This window comes from Typopeltis vanoorti, chromosome 13 (assembly GCF_054136105.1).
Source record: "Typopeltis vanoorti isolate ZY-2024b chromosome 13, IOZ_Tvanoo_1.0, whole genome shotgun sequence".
Lineage (NCBI taxonomy): Eukaryota > Metazoa > Arthropoda > Arachnida > Uropygi > Thelyphonidae > Typopeltis > Typopeltis vanoorti.
Window position 1 is genome coordinate 81,249,726 of NC_143561.1, and position 24,143 is coordinate 81,273,868.

At 35.5% G+C, this 24,143-nt stretch overlaps 1 protein-coding gene across 3 annotated transcripts in view; it reads left to right on the plus strand.

Moving 5' to 3' along the window:
* didum (dilute class unconventional myosin) overlaps window positions 1-24,143 on the plus strand; it is a 696,374-nt gene that overhangs the window by 321,510 nt on the left and 350,721 nt on the right. For all 3 annotated transcript variants that reach the window (XM_090402302.1, XM_090402303.1, XM_090402304.1), the window contains one exon: window positions 15,766-15,977. In XM_090402302.1, the coding sequence (XP_090258428.1) occupies window positions 15,766-15,977 (212 nt within the window). The remainder of the gene's footprint in view (window positions 1-15,765; window positions 15,978-24,143) is intronic.

Genomic DNA, 24,143 nt, shown 5'->3' on the forward strand with positions numbered 1-24,143 from the left:
TTCTGATGTTTTGTATTTCATTTATACATGCAGTAGAATATATAGATGTATTGGATTGGCAAGTAAGTTCATTCAGTTTTTCAGAGTGGAATGAAACACATTTTATATAATATATATAATACATACTAGTCAGCTATATATTGACCTTCTTTATCAATGACCTCTTGCCATCTATCCACCAACTTCATTATCCCTCGTTCATAAAACTTCTGAGGTTTACTGGTGAAAAACTGATGCAGTTGTCTTTTGACAGCCTTCTCATTAGCGAAGGTTTTCCCGTTCAGAGAATTCTGCAACGATCGGAATAAGTGTTAATCAGAAGATGCCAGGTCCGGTGAATATGGAGGATGCAGCAAAACATCCCAGCCAAGACGTAACAATTTACTCCGGGTTATTAACGATGTGTGGGGTCTGGTGAAGGACAACCCCTTTCCAGTTTGCCAATTCAGGACATTTTGTGCTAATTGCACGGGCCAGTCACGTTAACTGTGAGCAATAGACAGTTGAATCGATCGTTCTGCCTAACGGTAAAACCTCGTAGTGGACAACACCTTTATAATCCCACCACACAGAGAGCATGATCTTCTTTGGGTGCAGTCCCGCTTTCAAGGTTGTTTGCAGTGGCTCGCTCTTATGCCCTGCATGATCTTTTACATACCGCGTTATCGTATACGACCCATTTTTCATCTCCCATAATCATCTGCTTCAAAAATGGGTTGTTTTTTTGGCAATGTCGCAGCGAATCACAGATGGATATGCGAGCAGTTATATTGGCCTCAGTCAATTCATGCGGCACCCAAACATTGAGTTTCGAAACATATCCCAGCGTGTGCAAATAGTTTTCAATGCTTGTATGGGATATGTTCAGTACTGCAGCAATCTCCATCATTGTTTGTGATGGATTTTTGTCGACGATATCCTTCACAACACTTGAATCAACCTCGGTCGGTTGACCGGTGCGAAGCATATCACTGACGTCGAAATCTCCAGAACAGAATTTGGCAAACCACTTTTGGCATACGCGTTCTGTTAAGGCACCGTCCCCATATATGCTGCATATTTTTTTATGGGCTTAAGCAGGTTGTTTGCCTTTTTTGAAATAAAAATGCAAAATATGCCGGTTATTTTCTTCCATTTCTAAAAATATGTTACACACATGGAACTGAAGTAGGCAGAACGAAAATTCACTGAAAGGGTATATGAAATGTCGCTTTGAACTGTGCAATAGCGTTGCACAGTAGCGCAACAATAGCGATAGGCAAAGCAGCATAAACTTGTACTAACACATAAACCGAACGAATTTATTTGCCAACCCAATATAAAATCACCTTTTAGTTGAGAAATCATGGGAATATAACAAAGATCTGTATTTAAATTATGTAGATCTGGAAAAGGCATATGACAAGGTGCCAAGAGAAAAGCTATTCAAAATGCTACAATTATACAGTGTCAATGAGGCATTATATCAAGTGATACTTAATCTTTATTTGAGTTGTAAGTCAGAGTTAGAATTGCAGGAAGTACAGGAAGATGGTTTAATGTAAAATCTGATGTCAGACAAGGATGTACATTATCACCTTTGTTATTCATTATCTATGGATCACATTATGAAGTAAAGTGGTATTAAACCGGATATCAAAATTAGATATGTTAATCTCAGCTCTTTGCTTTATGCAGATGATGTTATACTTCTGAATAAATCCGCTACAAGTTTGCAAGATTCCCTGACTCAATTGAATAACTCTTGTTACTGCTTACCTTCATACCATATCTATTTGATACAAAGGTCAGCAATAACAAGACAAAGACAATGAAACTAGGCAGAGCATTGAAAATATCAACTGCAATGTGAATGGAGAACTATAGACAAAGTAAAACATTCAGCTACTTTCAGGCATGATTTTTAATGAAGATGTTAAATTAAATATTGAAACATTGAAATATTGAAACAGAATCAACAAAGCTGGTATGGTAGGAAGTCAACTGAATAAATTTATATGGAATAAGACTGAAATTAGTGAGAACACTAAATTAGATGTATACAAGACAGTGTTCAAACCTATTTTAACTTACTGATCTGAGAGCTGTTTAGAAGTAAAAACACTTAAGCAAAGACTAGAGACCACACATATGAGAGTCCTGAGAAAGATTCGGGGCATGAACAGATGGCATCAATGGCAATATCATATTAAAAATGAGGATATTAGGAAAGAACTTGACATTGTCAGCATCTAGGAATGCATTAGCAGAGCTAATCTCAGGTGATATGGTCACTTAAACAGAATGGGAGAAGAAATATTAGCAAAACAAGTGTTCTCTGCCAGATTGGCAGGAAAAAGACCTAGAGGAAGACCAAGATATATATATATAGGTGGATTGATATAGTAAAAAATGCTTTAGAAGATAGAAATATCATCATCATATTCCTGCCATATAATTAGTCATGGTCTAATTACATTATATGATATATGGATATGATAGTACTACATGAAAAATTTACATCATTACTAACTTCCTATATACAATTTTCCTCCAAATCAGTCTGTTACTTGTCAAGACTCCAACATTATCAGATGCTATATTTCTGTCGTCTAAGCCACTTTGTATCGTATCAATCCACCTATATCTTGGTCTTCCTCTGGATTGTTTTCCTGCCAACCTGGCAGAGAACACTTGTTTTGCTAATCTTTCCTTCCCCATACTGTTTTAAGTGACCATACCACCTGAGATTAGCTCTGCTAACACATTCTTGGATGTTGACAATGTCAAGTTCTTTCCTAATATCCTAGTTTTTAATATATTGCCATTGATGCCATCTGGTCATGCTCCTAATCTTTCGCAGAACTCTCATATCTGCAGTCTCTAGTCTTTGGGTAAGTGTTTTACTTCTGACCCAGCTCTCAGATCCATAAGTTAAAACTGGTTTCAACACTGTCTTGTATACAGCTAATTTAGTGTTCCGACTAATTTCTCTCTTATTCCATATGAATTTATTCAATTGACTTTCTACCATACCATGATTCTGTTGTCTATTTCCATATTTAATTTACCATCTTCAGTAAAAATCATGCCTAAGTAGCTGAAATGTTTTACTTGTTCCACAGGTTCCCCGTTCAAAACACAGTTGACATTTTCACCAATTCTACCTATTTTCATTGTCTTTGCCTTTTTAATACTGACCTTCATGCCATATCTATTACAGCAGTTATTCAATTTAGTCAGGGACTCTTGCAAACTTGTAGCTGACTTATTTAGAAGTATAACATCGTCCACATAAAGCAAAAAGCTGACATTAACATCTCCAATTCTGATATCATGTTTAATACCACTTTCCTTCATAATGTGATCCATATAGATAATGAATAACAGAGGGAATAATGTACATCCTTGTCTCACACCAGATTTAACATTAAACCATCTTCCTGTACTTCCTTCAATTCTAACTGATGATTTAAACTCAAATAAAGACTAAGTATTTCTTGATATAATGTCCCATTAACACCATATAACTGTAGTGTATTGAATAGCTTCTCTCTTGGCACCTTGTCATATGTCTTTTCCAGATCAACAAAACTTAAATACAGATCTTTGTTATATTCCCATGCTTTCTCAACTATTTGTTGTAAAGTGAATATCTGATCCTGACAGCCTCTATTTAGCCTGAATCCAACTTGTTCTTCACCAAGCTTTCCTTCCACAATTCTTCTCAACCGTTTCTCAAGTATACTTGCATAGATCTTGCCAGTAACACTCAGTAGAAAATACCTCTGTAATTCTCACATTCAGTTTTATTTCCCTTTTTATATATGAGTACTATAATGAGCTCTATTCCTATCATTGGGAATTTGTCCCTCTGTCCAGACTTTCTGAACTATGCAGTGCAGCCACCATAAGACTTTTATACCACCATACTTCAACATTTCATGTCGAATATCATCTACTCCTGCTGCCTTTCCACATTTCAGGCCTTTGATGGCTTTTTTTCTACTTCAAGTATGGATATGTATTCCTGACTGTATGCCTGTTGAGTGTTTTTTACCACTGTGCTATTACTGCTTGTTTCATTTAGCAATTTTTTGAATTAATTACTCCATACTTCAAGGATATCTTTTTCTCCCTTTTTTCATGTCACCTTTATCATCTCTAACTCCTTTTACAGCACTCTTTCCTCCATTTCTATGCTTCTTCAACAACCTCCAGAATATCTTACCACCTTCTTGATATTTATTTTCTATGTTCTATCCAAAGTCCTCCCATGACTTTTGTTTAGTTAATTTTACACATTGTTTAGCTTTCTTACATTTGTCTCTGTATTCTCTAAGAGCAAAAGCTGACTTATTTGCCAGGAACTTTTGATATGCTTTCTTCTTTTCCTTCACTGCGTCTTTCACTTCCTGTGTCCACCATGGAGTTCTGAATTTTCTATCCTTGCAGGCAACCTCACCACATGCCTCTTTGGCTGAATCAATCAGAGTTTTTTTCAAGGCTTGCCACTGAATCTCCAAGGTTTGGTTCCTGTTCTCAAATACTTTCATTTTTTCTTCAATAATCTTCATGTATTTTAGTCTACAGTTCACATCTGAGAGCTGCTCAACTTTTATTCACTTTAAAACTTTCTTACATGTTATTCTTTTCAATATGAAATTGAATTTTATCCTGCTCAAGACTAAATAGTGATCACTTCCAATTTCAAATCCTCTGTACACTCTGGCGTCCTGCACCAGGGAGAAAACATCACTATCAACAATAACATAGACTTTTCTTATTCCTTGCCTCTTCTCTCCATGTGAATTTGTGCACATTTTTATGTTGGAACATGGTGTTAGTAATAACCAGTCCATGTCCTGAGGAGAAATCCAACAAATATTTGCCATTATTATTAGCTTTGCTCTTTTCTCCAAATTTTCCCAAAATATTTTTATATGTCTCGCAATCATTTCCTACTCTGCTATTTAGATCAACAAGGACCAACTTTTCATTTTTCATTGTGTCAGTTGCTTTTTCTAAAGCCTCAAAAAATTCCTCCACTTCTACCTTAGTAGAACCTTCTGTGGGACCATAGGCACAAATAAGTCTCATTGTCCAGTTTCCCATTATCATATTTGCCCACATCACTCTGCTTGAGACTGACTGCCATTGAAGAAGATAAGCCTCGTATTTTGTGTTGAATACTATGGCTACTCCTTCTTTTCCTTGATTGTCATTTCATGAATATAACATTCTGTATTTATTGCTCAGAAAGATCTCGCAGTTTTTGTCTTTTTTGTTTCAGTCACCCCTATTATGTCAATCTGGTACTTATCTAATTCTTCAGCTAGCTCCATTTCTTTGCCATTCAGGCTTCTTATGTTGATAGTACCGATTTTTAACTGTGGTGATGTTGAGTTGGGGTGTGTTTTCAGATTTGTTCTAGTAGCTGACTTTTTGCTGTTCGCTCTGGTTTCCTAGCGAAAACAAGGGGCCTTGTTTAACTGGGCGATGCTCCAGCCGGCATGAAATTTTGTCATGTTGTACCTTCATTTTCTATATTGGTTTAAGCCAATAAGAATACAATTTGGTCGGCTAAATCCCAAATTGCCAGCCCATCCTCGTTCGTTCAGTATCCAGGTAGATACTGAACGAATAAGATAATGTCCAATCCTCACCTTCACCAAGAGAAGGTGAGGATTGGACATTAGGTCAGAAACCATGATAGGTTCTTCGCATTCCTTTAAAGGCTATGTGGAGGTCTCCTCTCAGTTATACAGCTTTGACCTTATAAGATCTGATAATGTTGGAATGCCTGGATAGGCTTAGGTGTTCATCAGACATGTGTAATAGATTTAACTGTATTATATGAACGCAGTTGGATAAGAAAATAACTATTTATTAACATAAAAGCTAATATTTCGCTGGTATTATATCCAGCATCTTCAGAGCACACAACACAAAGTTTGTTACAAATGTAAGACAACCACAATCCAGTGTAACAGTGGGACTAGTAAAGTAATTGCAGCATGCAACACTAAAGTCCTAATAGGGTGCCATCTAGGTTAAGTTCAAAGTTTTGAAATAGTAGTCCAAATAATAGTCTTAGAAAGTTTGAAAAAAATAAAATAAAAGTAATAAATATTAATTTGGTCTTAGGATGACTGTCTCTCAAATCTTTGGTAGATTTATACAGCCATACTTATTAAGGTTTGGAGTATGTTTTATGGCTTCTGTTGATTCCAGGAACAACCTCTCTGACTTGTAGAAGCTTTTGTGCATTACTTTTGTTTTTTTCCAATTAATTCTGTGTGCTGTGGTATCCAAAGCATAGTCTGCCAGACTTGACTTGCCATAGCAAAAGTGTCGGATATATTTTTTGTGTTCACTGAGACAGATGTCCACAGTTCTTCCTGTCTGTCCATAGTAGGCTTGATGGCAAGAACTGGGCACTTCATAGACTCCTGGATGTGATAAAGGAGTGCATTTCAAAAATGGCTTTCATCAATTTTCAAAAAAGCTATCCAGGCTGAATGGATGAAAATAAATGGGACCAATTTATTTTGTCTCCCCCCCTCCCAAAAAATGGTGAGGGGGAAGACTTCAAAAAAAGTCAGATAATTTTTTTTTAAATAGCTTAAATATATCTGGGGAAAATTGTGAATTTAATGAAACACTAGTGAAAATTGTGAAACACTTAACTTACTGAATTCACAATTTTCCCCAGATATATTTCAGCTATTTAAGTTCACAGTACAGGCAGGTTATTTTACATGGAAAGGGAAAATATACAAACAATTAGATGGGACAGCTATGGGTTCTCCCCTTTCTCTTCCCTTAGCCGACTTCTACATAGAACATCTGGAAAAACTAGCTATCAACACAGCCACTCTCAAACCTAGTCTCTGGCTACGCTATGTTGATGATGTGTTTGCTATTTGGCCACATGGCCCAGACACATTGAATTCATTTTTAGTGCATCTAAATAGCCAGCACCCTAAAATCCACTTTACAATGGAACTAGAAGGCCAATGACTGCCTGCCCTTCCTGGACACACTGATCACACATCTTCCTGAAGATTCCTTATCATTTTCGGTTTATAGAAAACTCACACATACAGGGAGATACTTACACAAACAATCACACCATCACCCTTTTCAACAATATGGTATCTTAAAAACACTAACCCATAGAGCTAGAGCAATCTGTTCCAATGACATTGCTCTCACTGCTGAACTTTCTCACCCATCACACCTTCTTAACCAATGGTTATAATCCCCAAAAGATAGATAACATACTAAATGCTACCCAGAAATCCCCTCTATCTACCACAGAAGACTACAACAAAACTATCACCATCCCATACATTAAAGGCACATCTGAAAAGATATCTAGGGTGCTTAACAAACACCAACTGCGCACTGTATTTAAACCTTATGTGAAATTAGCAACTCTCATCCGTTCACCTAAGGACAAATGCACTCCTTTATCACATCCAGGAGTCTGTGAAGTGTCCTGTTCTTGCCATCAAGCCTACTATGTACAGACGGAAGAACTGTGGACATCCGCCTCAGTGAAAACAAAAAAATATATCCGACACTTTCGCTATGGCAAGTCAGGTCTGGCAGACCATGGTTTGGACACCCCAGCACACAGGAGTAATTGGAAAAAAACAAAAGTAATGCACAGAAGCTTCTATAAGTCTGAGAGGTTGTTCCTGGAATCAACAGAAGCCTTAAAACATACTCCAAACCTTAACAAGTATGGCTGTATAAATCTACCAAAGATTTGAGAGACAGTCATCCTAAGACCAAATTAATATTTATTACTTTTATTTTATTTTTTTCAAACTTTCTAAGGCTATTATTTGGACTACTATTTCAAAACTTTGAACTTAACCTAGATGGCACCCTATTAGAACTTTAGTCTTGTGTTGCACACTGCAATTACTTATACTAGTCCCACTGTTACACTGGATTGTGGTTGTCTTGCATTTGTAACAAACTTTGTGTTGTGTACTCTGAAGATGCTGGATATAATACCAGCAAAATATTAGCTTTTATGTTAATAAATAGTTATTTTCTTATCCATCTGTGTTCATATCAATACCATTAAATCTATTACAACATGATAATGTTGGAGTTTTGACAGGTAACAGACTGATTTGGAGGAAAATTGTAGATGGGAAGTTAGTAACGATGTAAATTTTTCAGGCAGGCATTTGATGATGATTATAAAATCACCTTCATTGAAACTTCTTCTGTGGAACACAATTTGCCTCACAATTTGCAAAATTAAAAACAGATGATTTTGAATCTGAAGAAAGTTATGATGAACCAAATAAAAAAAATAATAAAATTTTCTGAGAGATGATATTCTTAATAGATTGTCTGTACAGCTAAATTGGTTTCTTTGTGCTGTTTTCATTGGTTCTGCCTAGACCATCTTTTATGGAAGTTGGGGCAGGGGGAAGTAATCTCTTTGTTGCATCTTTCAGCATATTTAGTACATTCATCTAAGTCAGTTTTATTTTAGAACTGCAAATACCATGTGATAGTAGCAAATAGGAAGAGTAAAAAAAAAAAAAAATGAATAAGTGGTTAAAAAGAAAATTAGTGTATATACACATGAAATGTCAAACATCTAATCAGGGGGACTTGAATTCAACCTGTAATTTATTTTTTTAATAGCTTTTTTATTTTTATCCCTACTTTATTTTTTTGTGGTTCACTCCTTTATCTTTAAGTTCTCTTGAAAAGTGATCGAGTGCTATTGTCATGGAGGTTATATATATGATTCTTGTCTGGTTTTAAAATTAGATATGGTTGTAACTTAATCATTAAAATTTTCATGTTTGCCCGTAAGAAGTGTGGAGACTGCAGAACTTGTGGCAGTACAGACAAGTTTGAATATTGCATATAACTCATCAAACAGTATGTTGATGTGCAGAATGCAACATGTTATACGTTATTCTACTTTTATTATATAAATGCTGGTGTGTAATTTGTTTACCTGCACCACTCATGAGGTCCAAAAAATTGTCTTGATAAATGGATATACTAAAATATATAACAACAACAAAAATGGCTTTCATCAATTTTCAAAAAAGCTATCCAGGCTGAATGGATGAAAATAAATGGGACCAATTTATTTTGTCTCCCCCCCCCCCAAAAAAAAAGTGAGGGGGAAGACTTCAAAAAAAGTCAGTTAATTTTTTTTGCGAACTTTGAGGCAATTTTTTCACAGAAGAAAGGTTTCAATGAAGCTGATTTTTGGCACATATATATATATATATATATATATATATATTCCACTACATGTATAAGACATTAAAATTCAGACTTGGATTCAACCTAAGGACTCTATGATAAAGTATACTAAAATATTAGTTTTTAGAAAAAAATATTAGTTTTTCTGAAAATGCAAATAAGAAATCAAAAAATACACATCTTGAGCATCAAAATGGAGACCAAAAAATCAGAAATTGGACAATCTGGAAAATCTTCCAAAATTGTGAATATTTTATTCATCAGTCAAATAAAAAAAATAGCTGCCATAATTAATAGAATTCCAGGAAAAATGTAAAAAAAAAAGTTCTGAATTATTCCCCCCCCCCATACACATACCCCACTGATTCTAAATGTTAAAAATACCAAGCAATTTTAAACCTGGTTTTACTCCATTTTCTTGCAGGTTTTATTCCTGCATCACTTGTTTGCTTACTTGGGAAATGGAGTAAAACCAGGTTTAAAATTGCTTGGTATTTTTAACACGAATGACCCACTCATAGTCATTCACAAAGTAGAATCAGTGGGGAGTATTTTACCTTGGGTATAATAAATGTTAAAAATACCAAGCAATTTTAAACCTGGTTTTACTCCATTTTCTTGCAGGTTTTATTCCTGCATCACTTGTTTGCTTACTTGGGAAATGGAGTAAAACAAGGTTTAAAATTGCTTGGTATTTTTAACATTTATTATACCCAAGGTAAAGTACTCCCCACTGATTCTACTTTGTGAATGACTATGAGTGGGTCATTCAGGTGAATATGATTTTGTTGAAATACTTCAGAGTAGCATATGGAGGTGGCAGGTTTTTCACCCTGCAAAATAGACAAATCATACAGAGAACACGTAATTAAAAGACATAATATACTATCCTCATACAACTTACTTGTTTTGACTGTAATTCTAACCCATCAGCACCTAAGTTCTACAGGTGTTAAAATTAACACATGGTAAACACAGCTATTATAGTATTACCTAACAACCTTCCCTTTGAAACTGCAAGATCAACTGTATAAAAAATACAAAAACAGTGCACTGACTATTGTTGCTGTTATTTTCAAGCTTAGTAACCAGCATAGAAACTCCTTCTTTGTCGATTCTGCAGTCTCACTTCTCCATCCATCTTCTCTGAGTGACAATGCATGGAAGAGTAGATTGCTTAAGTGTCCTCTACTCATTTTCTATCACCTCTCATTGGTATGGTTCCTTTCTGAGAGCTTTTTGAACTCCCCTATTTTATGATTTCTAGTGTGTTTTAACATTGTTTTAATATTAATTTTAATACTTTAAATGATAATATACACAACACTTATACATCAAGATTAGTAAATATGGTTTTAAAGATTGCAGATGGAATCTTTAAAACCATATTTACTAATCTTGACCTAAACTGAATTGTCAACATCTTCATCAACTACTATTTTCTAACTACTAGATCTTCCATGATTATCTTAGGTGTTTTGTGCTTAATATGTACTTTTATGTTATGCCACGTGAAAGTGTATATAAGTATATATGTTACCGCTAAAGTGCGAAAACTGTTAATGCGCACATTACCTAGCTAATCTGCAGATTAACTGATTTGCTCCGTTAACGTGCGGAATCAAGAGTTTTCCGCATTTTACCTAGGTAATGTGCACATTAACGGCTTCCGTATCGTTAAAGTTCAAAAGTTTGTTTCTCTCATTTCCTTTCCCTACTCCTTCCCCCATCTCCCTCCACTTTTAGTTTGGTTTTTTAATAAGTAAACATAATTTTATGTTTTTTTTCTTAATTGTAATAATATTTTAAACCGTTTGATTCCTTGTATTATATTAATTGATTGATGATTGATTCTATCAACTAATTTGTTGATTGTTTGATTGTATTAACTTGATTCTTTAGATATCAAAAAATAAATAAATAACATTATCTTAATTTAAACATACAGAAACGTTGCTGTTGTTCCAGCAAAGATCTTATTTTCACTTTAACGAGTGCCTAGTAGGTAATTTGCAGATTACCTAGGTAATTTGAGAAATGAAACAATTTTCCGCACATTAACGGATCACCTTAGTTAATCTGCACAATACCTAGATAATCTGCAGAATAACTGATTTCTGCACTTTAGCGGTAACATATATACAATTTTTGGAGTAATTAATCTGCAGATTTACGTATGCCAGTTTTTTTGTGCAGCTCTCCTACACAAATGTCATATTTTCCCTTGTTTCCCACCTAAATATTTTGCATGAAGTAAGAGTAATAACTCTTACTTCATGGGAAGAGCATTTGATAACATTTAGAAGTGGCAACAACAGTTCACAGATTGACTGCATTTTGACTAGAAGAAAACATCTTAAGGCAGTAACAAATTGTAAGGTAATCCCAACAGATCAAGTGTGCAGCAACACTGGCTGCTGTGTGCAGACTTTAAAATATAGTCGAAGATAAGAACCTTTGGAAGCCATGGGAGGAAGACAGTTAAGTGGTTTCACTTAAAAGAAGAGAGTGTGAGGAACCATTTTAGGGAGGTGTTAGAGATATTTATTTTGCACTTGGTTAGACTATAATAAATTTAGTTTAATCCTTTATCCAAGTGTGAGCAAACAAAGTTTGTACCTGAAAATAGCAAGGTAGTGCAACTGTTGGCAACTCCGAGCAAAGGTGGACCAAGCTCTCATCACTCCTTGTCTCAGTATCTCCCACCATGCAAAGCACATGTCCTTGCGGACATGTATAATGCTATGCATTGAGGGAAGGGCCACTATCCAGACCGGTTTCAACCTTTAGTGAGGTCTCGTCAGTGAGAGGCAGACCCAGAGGTGGTGACACTAAGGCAGAAGCAATAGAGAGGTCATATTTACCTATATGAGTTGCCAACTGGTGTACCACCTTATTATTAAATTATTCTGAATTTAGAGAAAAAATTTATAGGATTAAACTAAATTTATTATAGTTTAACCAAGTGCAAAATAAACTTCCAGCATCTTTCTCTAAATCCAGAGTAATTTAATAATAAGGTGGTACACCTGTAGGCAACTCGTATAGGTAAATATGACCTCTCTATTGCATCTGCCTTAGTGTCACCACCTCTGGGTCTGCCTCCCACTGACGAGACCTCAATAAAGGTCGAAACCAGTCTGGGTAGTGGCCCTTCCCTCAATGCATAGCATTATACATGTCCGCAAGGACATGTGCTTTGCATGGTGGGAGATACTGAGACAAGGAGTGATGAGAGCTTAGTCCACCTTGGCTCGGAGTTGCCAACAGTTGCACCACCTTGCTACAGTCCTGAAGATATTTTCAGGCGCCAACTTTGTTTGCTCACACTTGGATAAAGGATTAAACTAAATTTATTATAAGGTGTTAGAGAGGATTTCGGATGGATTAGAAAGTGTACAAAATTGGTGGAGATATAATTCAAAAGAAATTCTAAGCTGTTCAGTTGAGGTGCTTGGTGAAACATCCGGAAAGATTAGAGAGTAAAAGGAGGGTTGATGGTGGAATAATGTACAAGAAGCAGTGACGGCTAAGAGGAAGGCAAAGGAGGAGTGGGGCGAGTTGAGTGGAAGAGGACAGAGAGGAGTACAGAGAGAAAAAGCGAGAAGCCAAGAGAGTTGTTGCACAGGTGAAGGCCATCGCATATCAAGACCTTTATGATCAATTAGAAACAAAGGAAGGACAGAGAAAGATTTATCGTTTGGCAAAATGTAGAAATAAGGTATCAAAGGACATACATGTGAGGCAGATCAAAGAATCTGGAGGAAGGGTATTAAGGAAGGATGTGGATATAAGAAACAGATGTAGAATATACTTTGAAGGGCTTTTGAATGAAGAAAATGTAAGGACTCACAGAGAAGATGGGGAGCCTTATGAGGTGATGGTGCAGAACATTAGTAGTGGAAGTGAAGGAGGCCATAAAGAGGATGAAGAATGCAAAATTGGTGGGCCCCTGACAGGATCCCAGTGGAGGCATGGAACGCACTGGGGAAAGAGGGAATAGACCTGTTAATAAAAGTTTGTCAACAGGAAAATATACCCAAGGAATGGAGGGAAAGTACTCTTGTCCCCATCTACAAGAGTAAAGGGGGATGCACAAGACTGTAAGAATTACAGAGGAATAAAGTTCATAATTGGTGGAGACCTCAGTCTTCCATCAAGAACCCTTGATGGAAGACTGAGGAAGGAAGTGGAGATTGCAAAGGAGTAATTTGGCTTCATGCCTGGTCAATCGACGACAGATGCTATCTTTGGGTTACAACAGATGATGGAAAAGTTGCGAGAGAAACAACGGGAGCTACATCTGGTATTTATTGATCTGGCGAAAGCGTATGATAGAGTGCCAAGGCAAGAAGTCTGGAGGTGTCTGAGGGAGAAGAAGGTACTGGAGAAATATGTCAGGCTGGTGCAGGAGATGTACAGAAATGTGAAGAGAAGAGTTCAAACCTGCCTGGGAGAGACAGAAAGTTTTCCAGTGACAGTTGGCTTGTATCAAGGGGTCAGCATTAAGTCCGTTCCTGTTTGATATTGTGATAGAGGTGGGGACGAAGGAGGTGAGAGAAGACGTGCCTTGGACTGTGTTGTATGCAGATTACATCGTGCTGTGTGTGCAGAAGCAAAAGAAGAAGTGGCAGCTAAACTGGAAAGTTGGAGGAAAGTACTGGAAGAGAGAGAGAGGTATGAGACTGAGCAGAAGTAAGACAGAGTATGTGTGTTGCAAAGTGGATGGCAGCCAGGAGACAAATCTGAAGCTGGAAGGAAATGTCATCAGGAAGGTCAGTGACTTTAGATACTTAAGTTCAACAATGGAAGAGGATGGTGAGGCTGAGAAGGAAGTGGGATGCAGGATGGAGGAACTGGAGAGAGAGAGATGGCTGGAGTGCTATGCGATAAGAGGGTGCCGGTCAATCTAAAAGGCAAAATCTACAGGACAGTAGTGAGACCAGCTATGACGTATGCTATGGAAACTGTGGCCCTGAGGAAAAATAATATTAGCAGGATGGAGGTAGCAGAGATGAGAATGCTTAGGTGGATGTGCGGTGTGACCAGAAAGGATTGCCTGAGAAATGACTATGTAAGGGGAACGGTGAAAGTTACGAACTTAGGAGCAAAGATACAGGTGCAAAGTTGAGATGGTTTGGTCATGTGATGAGGAAGGGTATGTGGGAAGAAAGGTCATGCAGATGGATGTGCAGGGGAGGAGGAAGCACAGGCAGCCAAAGAAAAGATGGAGGGAGATGGTGGAGGAGGACTTCAGGATGAAGAACTTGGATATGGCTACAGTCCAAGACAAGGGGGTTGTGGAGGAGGCTCACTATGAACAGCGACCCTACTTAAGTGGGAAAAGCTGCAGAAGAAGAGTAATAACTACCAGGAGAGGGGCAAATTTGGAGACTTGTAAGATGATACAATTACTTAAGTGTATGTTATTTAATCATTCATCATTTCATTGATTATTGATGGAGGATACCTATGTCAAACTTCTAACAGCGAAATACAAGAGATGAACCTAAAACAACAATTGTGGATGATTGCATATAAGTAAATCAATAAAACCACTGCTGTTTGAAGTACCATATTAAAAATAGAGAATATAATAAAATATATGACAAAAAAACTAAAATAATTCTCAATCAGTAAACTTGAATATTTTTTTTGTAATATTTCTGCTAAGTAAATGATCACTGAACTTTTCATTGCAGTGACATTCAAACGGGATCATTAAGTAGAGTGACCTTCAAATGCTTAGTCAACATATATTTTATGTTGTCATTTTATATTCTTGGATGGTTATGTAATAGCTTTCTAAATGCGCAAAACAGTTTTGAAATCTGCTTGGAAAACTCTTTAAAATCGTCCACCATTTAATGTTGTAAGACAAAAAATTTGCTTCTCATTAGGACTGTATACACCTAGAGAGAAGGATGATGGGTGGGGGAGAGAAAAAGAGTGTTAGGGTATGCTGAACAGTATTCAGTATAAATAGCCCTTTGTTTATTTAAAAAAAAAAAAAAAGATGCATATAGACACAATCTGCATTTTCTATATGCAATAAGATACTGACTGTACTGGTCATTTTTAAAAGGGTTTTATCATTATAATAATGATAAAGACATTCTTATATAAACATGAGATGACTTTTATATAAAATAGTAATCATGACTCCTGTAAATAACATTTGTTGACTTCATTTTTTGAAAACAATACATGTAATCTGCTTATAGCAGGACACTGAGATAGAAATTGTTATTATGCTGGGAAAAAGGTGTGCAAGCACTCTATATAATTCATTCATATATTCAATGAATTTATGTACTTTGTGAAGGGCCATTTTATTATAAATTCCTCAAGTGATTAGCAAATTTACCTCATTGTTTTTATTTTGCAGTGAATATCAACTTTAGCCACTGCAAAATTTTATTTCCTGCATAATTTAAATTTTTATTAATTTAATTATACTGTAAGAAATATAATTTAAGTATTACATTTGCAGTTTTATGATGAGTATATAATATTACAACTTTACAGGAAGAAGATAAATTTCAGTTTGGCAAAACAAAAATTTTCTTCCGAGCTGGTCAAGTAGCTTATTTAGAAAAACTCAGAGCAGACAAACTCCGTGCTTGTGCCATAATGGTTCAGAAACATGTCAGAGGCTGGCTACAAAGGCACCGTTATTTGCGTATACGTAAAACAGCTATTGGCATTCAACGATATACAAGAGGACTTCTAGCAAGAAGGTAGCTTAAAAAAAATTATTGGTTATTTTACTTTTTTTAATCATGTCTTAACATAATTTTGTGAGCCTTGAATATCTTAACATTAATTAGGCCAAACAAATCAGTAGTGCTTTTGCTTGCCTGTAAGCCTATGGCTATGATGAAACCAGTATGATTTGAAAACATGCTGATGTTTTCATTTCTCTCTCTATGTTTGCACAGAATTCTCTTCTTTGCTCCTCTGTGTTTTACATCAATTCATCCTCTATACAAGATGAGTTAATATAAAACACGTAACATGAAAATGTGTAAAGTTTTTATATCATAAGATATTTGACTTTTAAATATCTTATGCAGTTTTTATATTTAATGTTATTTTATTCAGCGAGTATTATGTTGTTATCATCAAATTATTTTTTTATTGTTGGTCATAGTAATGCATACTCAATGTAATGCATTACTATGACTAATGTATGTTGGTCATAGTAATGCATATCAGTCAAATTTTTAATAGGATCATTCAGTTGACAGCAGCAGTTTAATTGTGGAAAGAAAAGGTCACAAATTAACCTCTTTAGCTAGAATAATTAAAAATAAACTAGAAAAATAAAAATAAAACAGTAAACATCACAAAAAAAGCATTATCCTGTAAATGTGGCATAGTTTTAACACCACATTCTAATGTTTCTTTATGTTGATCTGAAGCAGCATGATAGTTACCAGACCTGTAGCATATTGTGTCTGGGAGATTAAGGAAAAGTAGGAATTTGTTGATGTCTTTCTTGAACAGCTGGAAACTATAGTCTTTGAGGAAACTGTGTGAGAAAGACTTTCCAGAGGACAGAGGTAATTGCCATTAAAGAAGAGGGGGGATAAGAAGTGTGTGTGTTCAGTAAGTAGGCTTGCTGTGAATGGATATTGACCAGCATGTGCTTTACAAATTTAGAGGAAAGTAAAGGAAAATAATGAGAAACCAGTTTAGCAAAACAGCACTCTAAAAAATAGAAAAGGCACAAGATAGAAACAGAACCGTTATGAGAAAGTGATTGGAGTGAGTTTTGTTTGTGTGTGTATGTATGAGAGAGAGGGAGGTCATCTATTAACTGGATTGTCCTCTTCTAGATATCATTTTTAGGAAGGTTTGTGGTGCACTGCTCTATTAGATTCCAAATTGGGCATATTTGAGTTTTTTTGTCAGGTTACCAGCTCTATAGGTGAAAAGTAGTGTTTCAATGGAAAAGGAGACTCAAATAAGAGCACCAGAAAATTTTGTGGAAGCTAAGATTGCTATTGATGTGATGCAGTGCATCACATCAATAGCAATGGTGTAATGCAGTGCATTTGTCCCAGGACAGGCTAGAGGCATCTAATTTTGTCTGATCCTGGTATTATTGATAGTTAAAGCAGGTGAAATATCTTTTTGTGAGAAATAAAACAGTACTGTATTTTAGTAACATTGAAGTTGACAAGGTTGGCCTCACTGGAGTATGATCGGTGTTTAAGCTCTGATTATAGGAATATCTTGAGGTGTATAATGTTTGAGCCCTACAGAGAAAGAAGGGAATGGGCTATGATAAGTCATATTTAATATACAAGACCACTAGCAGTCCAGCCACCTCATCTCCAAGCAATAATTTAAAAAAAAGAAACACTTTAAAAACTCACCCAACATAATTGACTAACACTTGAATACTTTTAAAACTCAAATTCATAAGCAGCCAGCCTAGCTTGTTGAGAGTGAATTTCTTTTAGAGTAGGGTTCTTGTAAACTTAGTCCTTAATCTGCTATAGATTTATAATATTTTGTAGACAGGATTATTATTGAAAAATGCTGTGTTTACAGTGTTTTTTGAATGACACACACACGCATTTCAGAAAATTCTTCCATGCAAAATTCCAACATTACGCATCATTTGACCTTCACAAAAAATATGCATTGTTCTGTGTGATTTGTCTCCACCAGGATAAATCTCAACTCATGCTCAGTTACCAGACATAAACAGACTGAAATTTCCATGTTGCCAATAACCTCTGCTGACCACCCTTGATCTGAAACTATCACTGGATATACGAGGGGTTTCTGAAAAGTAAGGTAACACATTTTTTTTTCTCAAGGTTGTTTAATAATAGGAAGTTGAAATTATACACCAAGAAATAAGTGAACATGCACTACTTCTCTACAAAGTCTCCAAATTTATTGATGCACTTGTGCCAACAATAGATCAGTTTATCAATACCAGTACTGAAGAAGACCATACCCACATCCAGTAACCAACATCGCACGCCTGATGAATTTCCTCATCCATAGTGAAATGCTTTCTGGAAAGGGTTTTCTTGAAGCTTGATGGTTCTAAATTTCACCTGTAGGTGGGAATGTGGCAGTTTCCCAACAGTTACAATGCACCCACTCACATGTGGTGTGCGCAGTGTGTGGAGTAACATTGTCATGCGCCGAAATCATGCCACTTGTCAGAAGTCCTAGTCGTTTGCATCAAATGTTTTTCAGTTTGTCCAAAATTGCACAGTAAAGCTTGCTTTGCATTGATTATTCCTCCTTTTGGCAAGAAGTCAACCAACAGAATGCCTTGCCGATCTTAGAACAATGTGACCATGACTTTTTGGACAATGGGAACAGTTTTTTTAATTTTTTGTGCACACGTAATTGTGGATGTTTCCAGGTCATGGAGTCTTTTTTTCTCTCTTGGTGGTGGTGGGGGGTAAAGTGATGAACCCACATTTCATCTCCTGTGACTAGGTGAGGGAGAAAATCCTCACCTTTATCACTTTATCGAAACAGATTCTCCAGACACATTCCCATGCATGTTGCCTTGTGCTCCTCCTCTGACAATTGTTGGGGCTCCCAGCATGGAATACACCTTTCGAAAGCCAAGGACATCATGAACAATTTCACTAAACAGTGGACTACTTGTGTAATTTCATCCAGTTTCACTCACCAGTCTTCGAGAATGATGCCCTTAACGCGTGAAATGTCTTCTGTCTTGCTCAATGAAGACCTATCTACCGCATGTCAATCTTCAATGTACGCTTCAAATTCATTGCACAAAAAGCACACCTGCTTCTTTGACGTCACCTTTTTGCAATACTCAACAACCAGTTCATGGTGAATGTCACTTAGTGAATCCCCTTTTGCTTGCAAAAAAATAATAGCTTCTTGAATACTTGTTTTGGACTACACTAGCATGGTAGCCATCATCTTGCAACTGGAATTAGCTATGAGGAAAAAGTAGTCCCACAATGTAGTGTTTTGGAATGTTATTAATGGATCTCTCTGTCCATTGTGCTTTATCTCGTTCCCTTTCACCGTTATTAAGAAAAAAAATATATTACCCTACTTTTCGGAAACCCCCTCTTAAATGTATATCACATCATTATTTTAGCATAGAGTAGCTAGTCGTGGACTGCACATGTACAAATTTTACAGGATCAGCTGTTGCAGTAATGGACTGCCAACTTATCTCCTGTATACAGTTCACAAAACTCTTGTCAAAAAGTATCAAAGAAGATTTATATACATACATTACATCATAATTTCATACATCTGTCAGTATAAGTTACATTCCAATATTATTATTATTATTACTTGGTAACCTATGTAGTCAAGTGGAATGCATTGAGGCAATGCATTCCACTCGCAAACAACTCTCCACATAATAATCTATTCCTCACACCCTTTTTCACCACATCTTTATGCAACTTCCAGCATATCAACTTTTAACAAATCAGCATATAACTGCATGATTTGTTGAAAATATGCAAACCATCCATGATTTAAGTAAGCTTGTTCCTACAGGCTTTTCTTTTTATTTCTCTGTGTCTGCAGTAGATTTCTGAAGTACACTATATAAAACTCAGTCAGTGGTGAATTAATATTTTTGATATTTAACTTACTCATAGTAACATGTCGTTTAACAATAATTCTATAGTTTTACATTAAACAATAGTGGAAATGTCATTCTGAGGAATGGGATCAGTCTTGCATACATACAGATTGTTACAACATTTTAAAATATAGAAAATTCAGTAACCCAGAAATTAATTATTTTATACATTTGAAATGAAAATCAACAACGACAACAACAAAAAATTCCATTAGCATTGCTTGCAATGAAGTAATCATTTGTGAACTTTTCATGCTGTGTTTTCTATGTTACATATGATCTGCTACCAACAAACATAGTCATTCATCAAAGACAACAGCAGTATGATAAAAGCCAAAACTTTTTATTCAGTTTCAGGCTGTTTAACTTCTTTTGTGATGATCACAAACATTTGTTCCCCATTCCCCTTAAAATTTCTTCCTTTATCTTTGTTGCATACAAGAAAAGAATTAGGCATATCACAGTCAGCTTCCATTAAAATCTCCATCCTCTTTTTTTCTTTATATACTAAAACTGAAAATAGTTAAGCAAATTATCAACACATCCAAAACTGATTTTGAAAGATCTGAAAACAGGAAACTTATCAAATGGCAGTCATACTTTCTGTTCCCTTACCAAGCTCATGAGCATAATTGTCTTACTCTTCTTCCACTCTTTTGCACTCAGTACATCATTCACAAAAAAAAAAAAAAAAAATATTTTTGCTTATGTTGCTAACATAATCAGAAATATCTAATCTCTAATGCTAAATTTGATTTTCAAACTCTTTTTTCATTGGGTTCTGATAACTAGTTAATTTCAGTGTTACCAAAACACTCAGCTCCTGTCCATTTCTTGCAATAAAATAATCATTTTCTTCTAGTGTTACTTTTGACAACACTCAAAGCTTACACCCTATTTTACAGAAACACTTCTGCAAAAAAAAAAGTAGATGCCTTTTCCTCATCAATCATTCTTGTTACTCAGAAAGACAGAGTACTAAAACGAACAAGTGCATCATAACAAATCAGTGCTGTCCCTCACAAATAGCATTAACCTTATCTGCTCAATACTGTATACAGTATATTACTAATTTCTTCAAAACCTTAAAAACTATCAAAGAAATACAAACTGGTCTGTTGTTTGACACTTCCATTCTACCACTACCCTTGTGCAATGGCACCATCTTACCCTTTCCACTCCATGGGCACCTTTTCCATAGCCAGACTTGTTGAAAAGCCAAGTCAATGGAACTTAGTGCATTCTCTTAAAATGCATGGTGGCAAAATCCTTTCCAGTTATATTACCTTATTGAAATCTAGAATACTTAGTACATGAAACACACTCCCTTTATGCACTTCTAAGCCTTGAGCCCTCCCCCCCCATCCTTCTAGTAATAAAAAACATACTTTTTCAGGATGAAATACTCTAATAAAGTGATCATTAAGTGATGAGTATTCTAGGCATCCACATAATCCAATCCTCTCTTTTATCACATTCTTGCATCATGCCACTCATCATCAATGCTCTTTTGCTATACAACCTCAAGCATGAACCTCAATGTTTTTTATTCTCTCATAACCTGACTCACGCTGCCTCTCAGGTCATTGTACCCACCATCACTATCATGTCATGTGTCATGCATACGTTCACCTTGCTTAATTGTCATAGTCTCACATTTATTATTTCTCCAGGCAAGCACTCCTCTAGCATTCTATTTTGCACTCCATGAATCACTGAATCTCCATACATCACACCTCTCACTGTGTCATTCATTTCTTGCTCACCTGCATCCCTTTTTCTCTCTCTCCCTCCACCCTGTCTCTGACTCTCTCCTTGCACTCCCACTTACCTGTCTTCCTGTCATCTCTCCATCACTAGCTCCTGCATTATCTCAACTTCCTCTCATTCTCTCTCTCTTTCACTAGTTTTTCTATTCTCTCTCTCCTTCTCTCTTCTCCATAAATTATTTCTCTTTCATACCTGCTGTCATTCAATTCACATCAGTTTGCCTTCCCAGTATCTCTTTTTTTTTTTCGTGCTTCTACTCATTTTTCATACATTCCACTTCTCCTCCTCAGCATCTCTGTCTCTCACTCCAAGTATGCTGGTTCCATCAATATGGATAAACTACCATCAGTTTGTTGATGGCATTTTCATAATTTCATCCCATGGCCACCGAAGCCTAAAAATCATAATTTCAAACAGCCAACCAACCCAATTTCCTACACCCACTTAAATAAATGACACAAATGGATACAGTTTTCCACTCAAATTGAAAAACAAACTCCCCACCCAGGTATGCTTGTCATACTAGGCTTTCCATGTTTTGTTGTCTTAAACCTAACACATAGATTCCTACTACAATTCCACATAAAAACTAGGGATCATTAGCAACCTTAAACTATGCCATAACTATATTTGCTAATGACTGATCTTTAAAAATGAACATAATCAGTACCTTAATTTTTAAAGGTACCTGTGGCATAATGATCAAACAATGAAAATAACATAACCGCAGTAATAAACTTTAATGAAAAGCACATGTTTCATACTGAAAATAACAGTACATCATCAGTAAAAACAAAAATCATTTCAAAGAATATATTAAATACAACAATTAAAAATGGTTACTGCATGCTAGAATATTAAAAACAAAAAACTATTTTTGATATTTACATAATATGAGAATCTCCCAAACTTTTGGGAGAGAAACACATTCATTCCAATTCTAGTTAGGCCAGTGTAAAAGAGCTTCATAACTTTTTAAGGTGTCCATGTTTAAAACTACTCCCACGTTTCGATACCTAAGGAACTTTCCATTCCTTATGTTCCAATCCCTTATATTTTTGGCATCTCTGATTGAATCTATTGATAGAATTTTGAAGAATTTTCTCCTTAATCCTACATATTTTTTTTTATCAATAAATTTCTCATCTGTTGCCTCTGTCTTTAGCTGTTGTTTACCAAATACCATCTGAATGTAATTTGACATACTTTGGGTAGACAAGCCATTCTGTGAAAAAGAATTAATGTACATCATACTGCATTGAATACCTGAAACCTCAAAAGCCTGGTCTGCACAGCATAGCATTGATACTAAACATGGTATCCCATGGGATTAGACTCATCTTCTCCATAGAAGCTGTTTTAAATTTGAATGCCTTTTCAAATATCGTTGTCAAGTCGTTTTACACTGGCCCAACCTGAATTGTAACAATTATCTCTCTCACACACAAAAGTTTGAGAAATTCTCATCTTTTGTAAATATAAAAAAAAAAAAATTATTATTCTAGCATATGACAACTGTTTGTAATTGTTAAACCGATTTCTGTATTTACCTTGTATTCCTGTTCTTTTCTGACGCTTCCATCTTTCCATGTTTCTTTTTATTAAAGTTTATTTCTGGGGTTATGGTGTTTTTTCATAATAGTTTGATAATTAGTAGCTTATTTATAAAAATGGTTATAATAAAAAAAAAAACAGAATATACAATTGATATTAGTATATAGCTATTTTTTCATAAATGAAGTATCTGAAAGAATAACCAAAATTCTTTCCAAATACTACCTGTAAACTTCTAAGAAGTTTGTTTAATTTTTCCCAATGATCCCTTTTTTTCTGTTGCCTACTGGAAGATGTACCAAGTCAGGTGCACCTAAGTTATTTCATAGTAGATGTGTGAGTATGCAAGAAAGTATACCTTGTATTCCTGTTCTTTTCTGACGCTTCTATCTTTCCATGTTTCTTTTTATTAAAGTTTATTTCTGGGGTTATGGTGTTTTTTCATAATAGTTTGATAATTAGTAGCTTATTTATAAAAATGGTTATAATAAAAAAAAAAAAATCAGAATATACAATTGATATTAGTATATAGCTATTTTTACATAAAAGAAGTATCTGAAAGAATAACCAAAATTCTTTCCAAATACTACCTGTAAACTTCTAAGAAGTTTGTTTAATTTTTCCCAATGATCCCTTTTTTTTTCTGTTGCCTACTGGAAGATGTACCAAGTCAGGTGCACCTAAGTTATTTCATAGTAGATGTGTGAGTATGCAAGAAAGTATACCTTGTATTCCTGTTCTTTTCTGACGCTTCTATCTTTCCATGTTTCTTTTTATTAAAGTTTATTTCTGGGGTTATGGTGTTTTTTCATAATAGTTTGATAATTAGTAGCTTATTTATAAAAATGGTTATAATAAAAAAAAAAAAATCAGAATATACAATTGATATTAGTATATAGCTATTTTTACATAAAAGAAGTATCTGAAAGAATAACCAAAATTCTTTCCAAATACTACCTGTAAA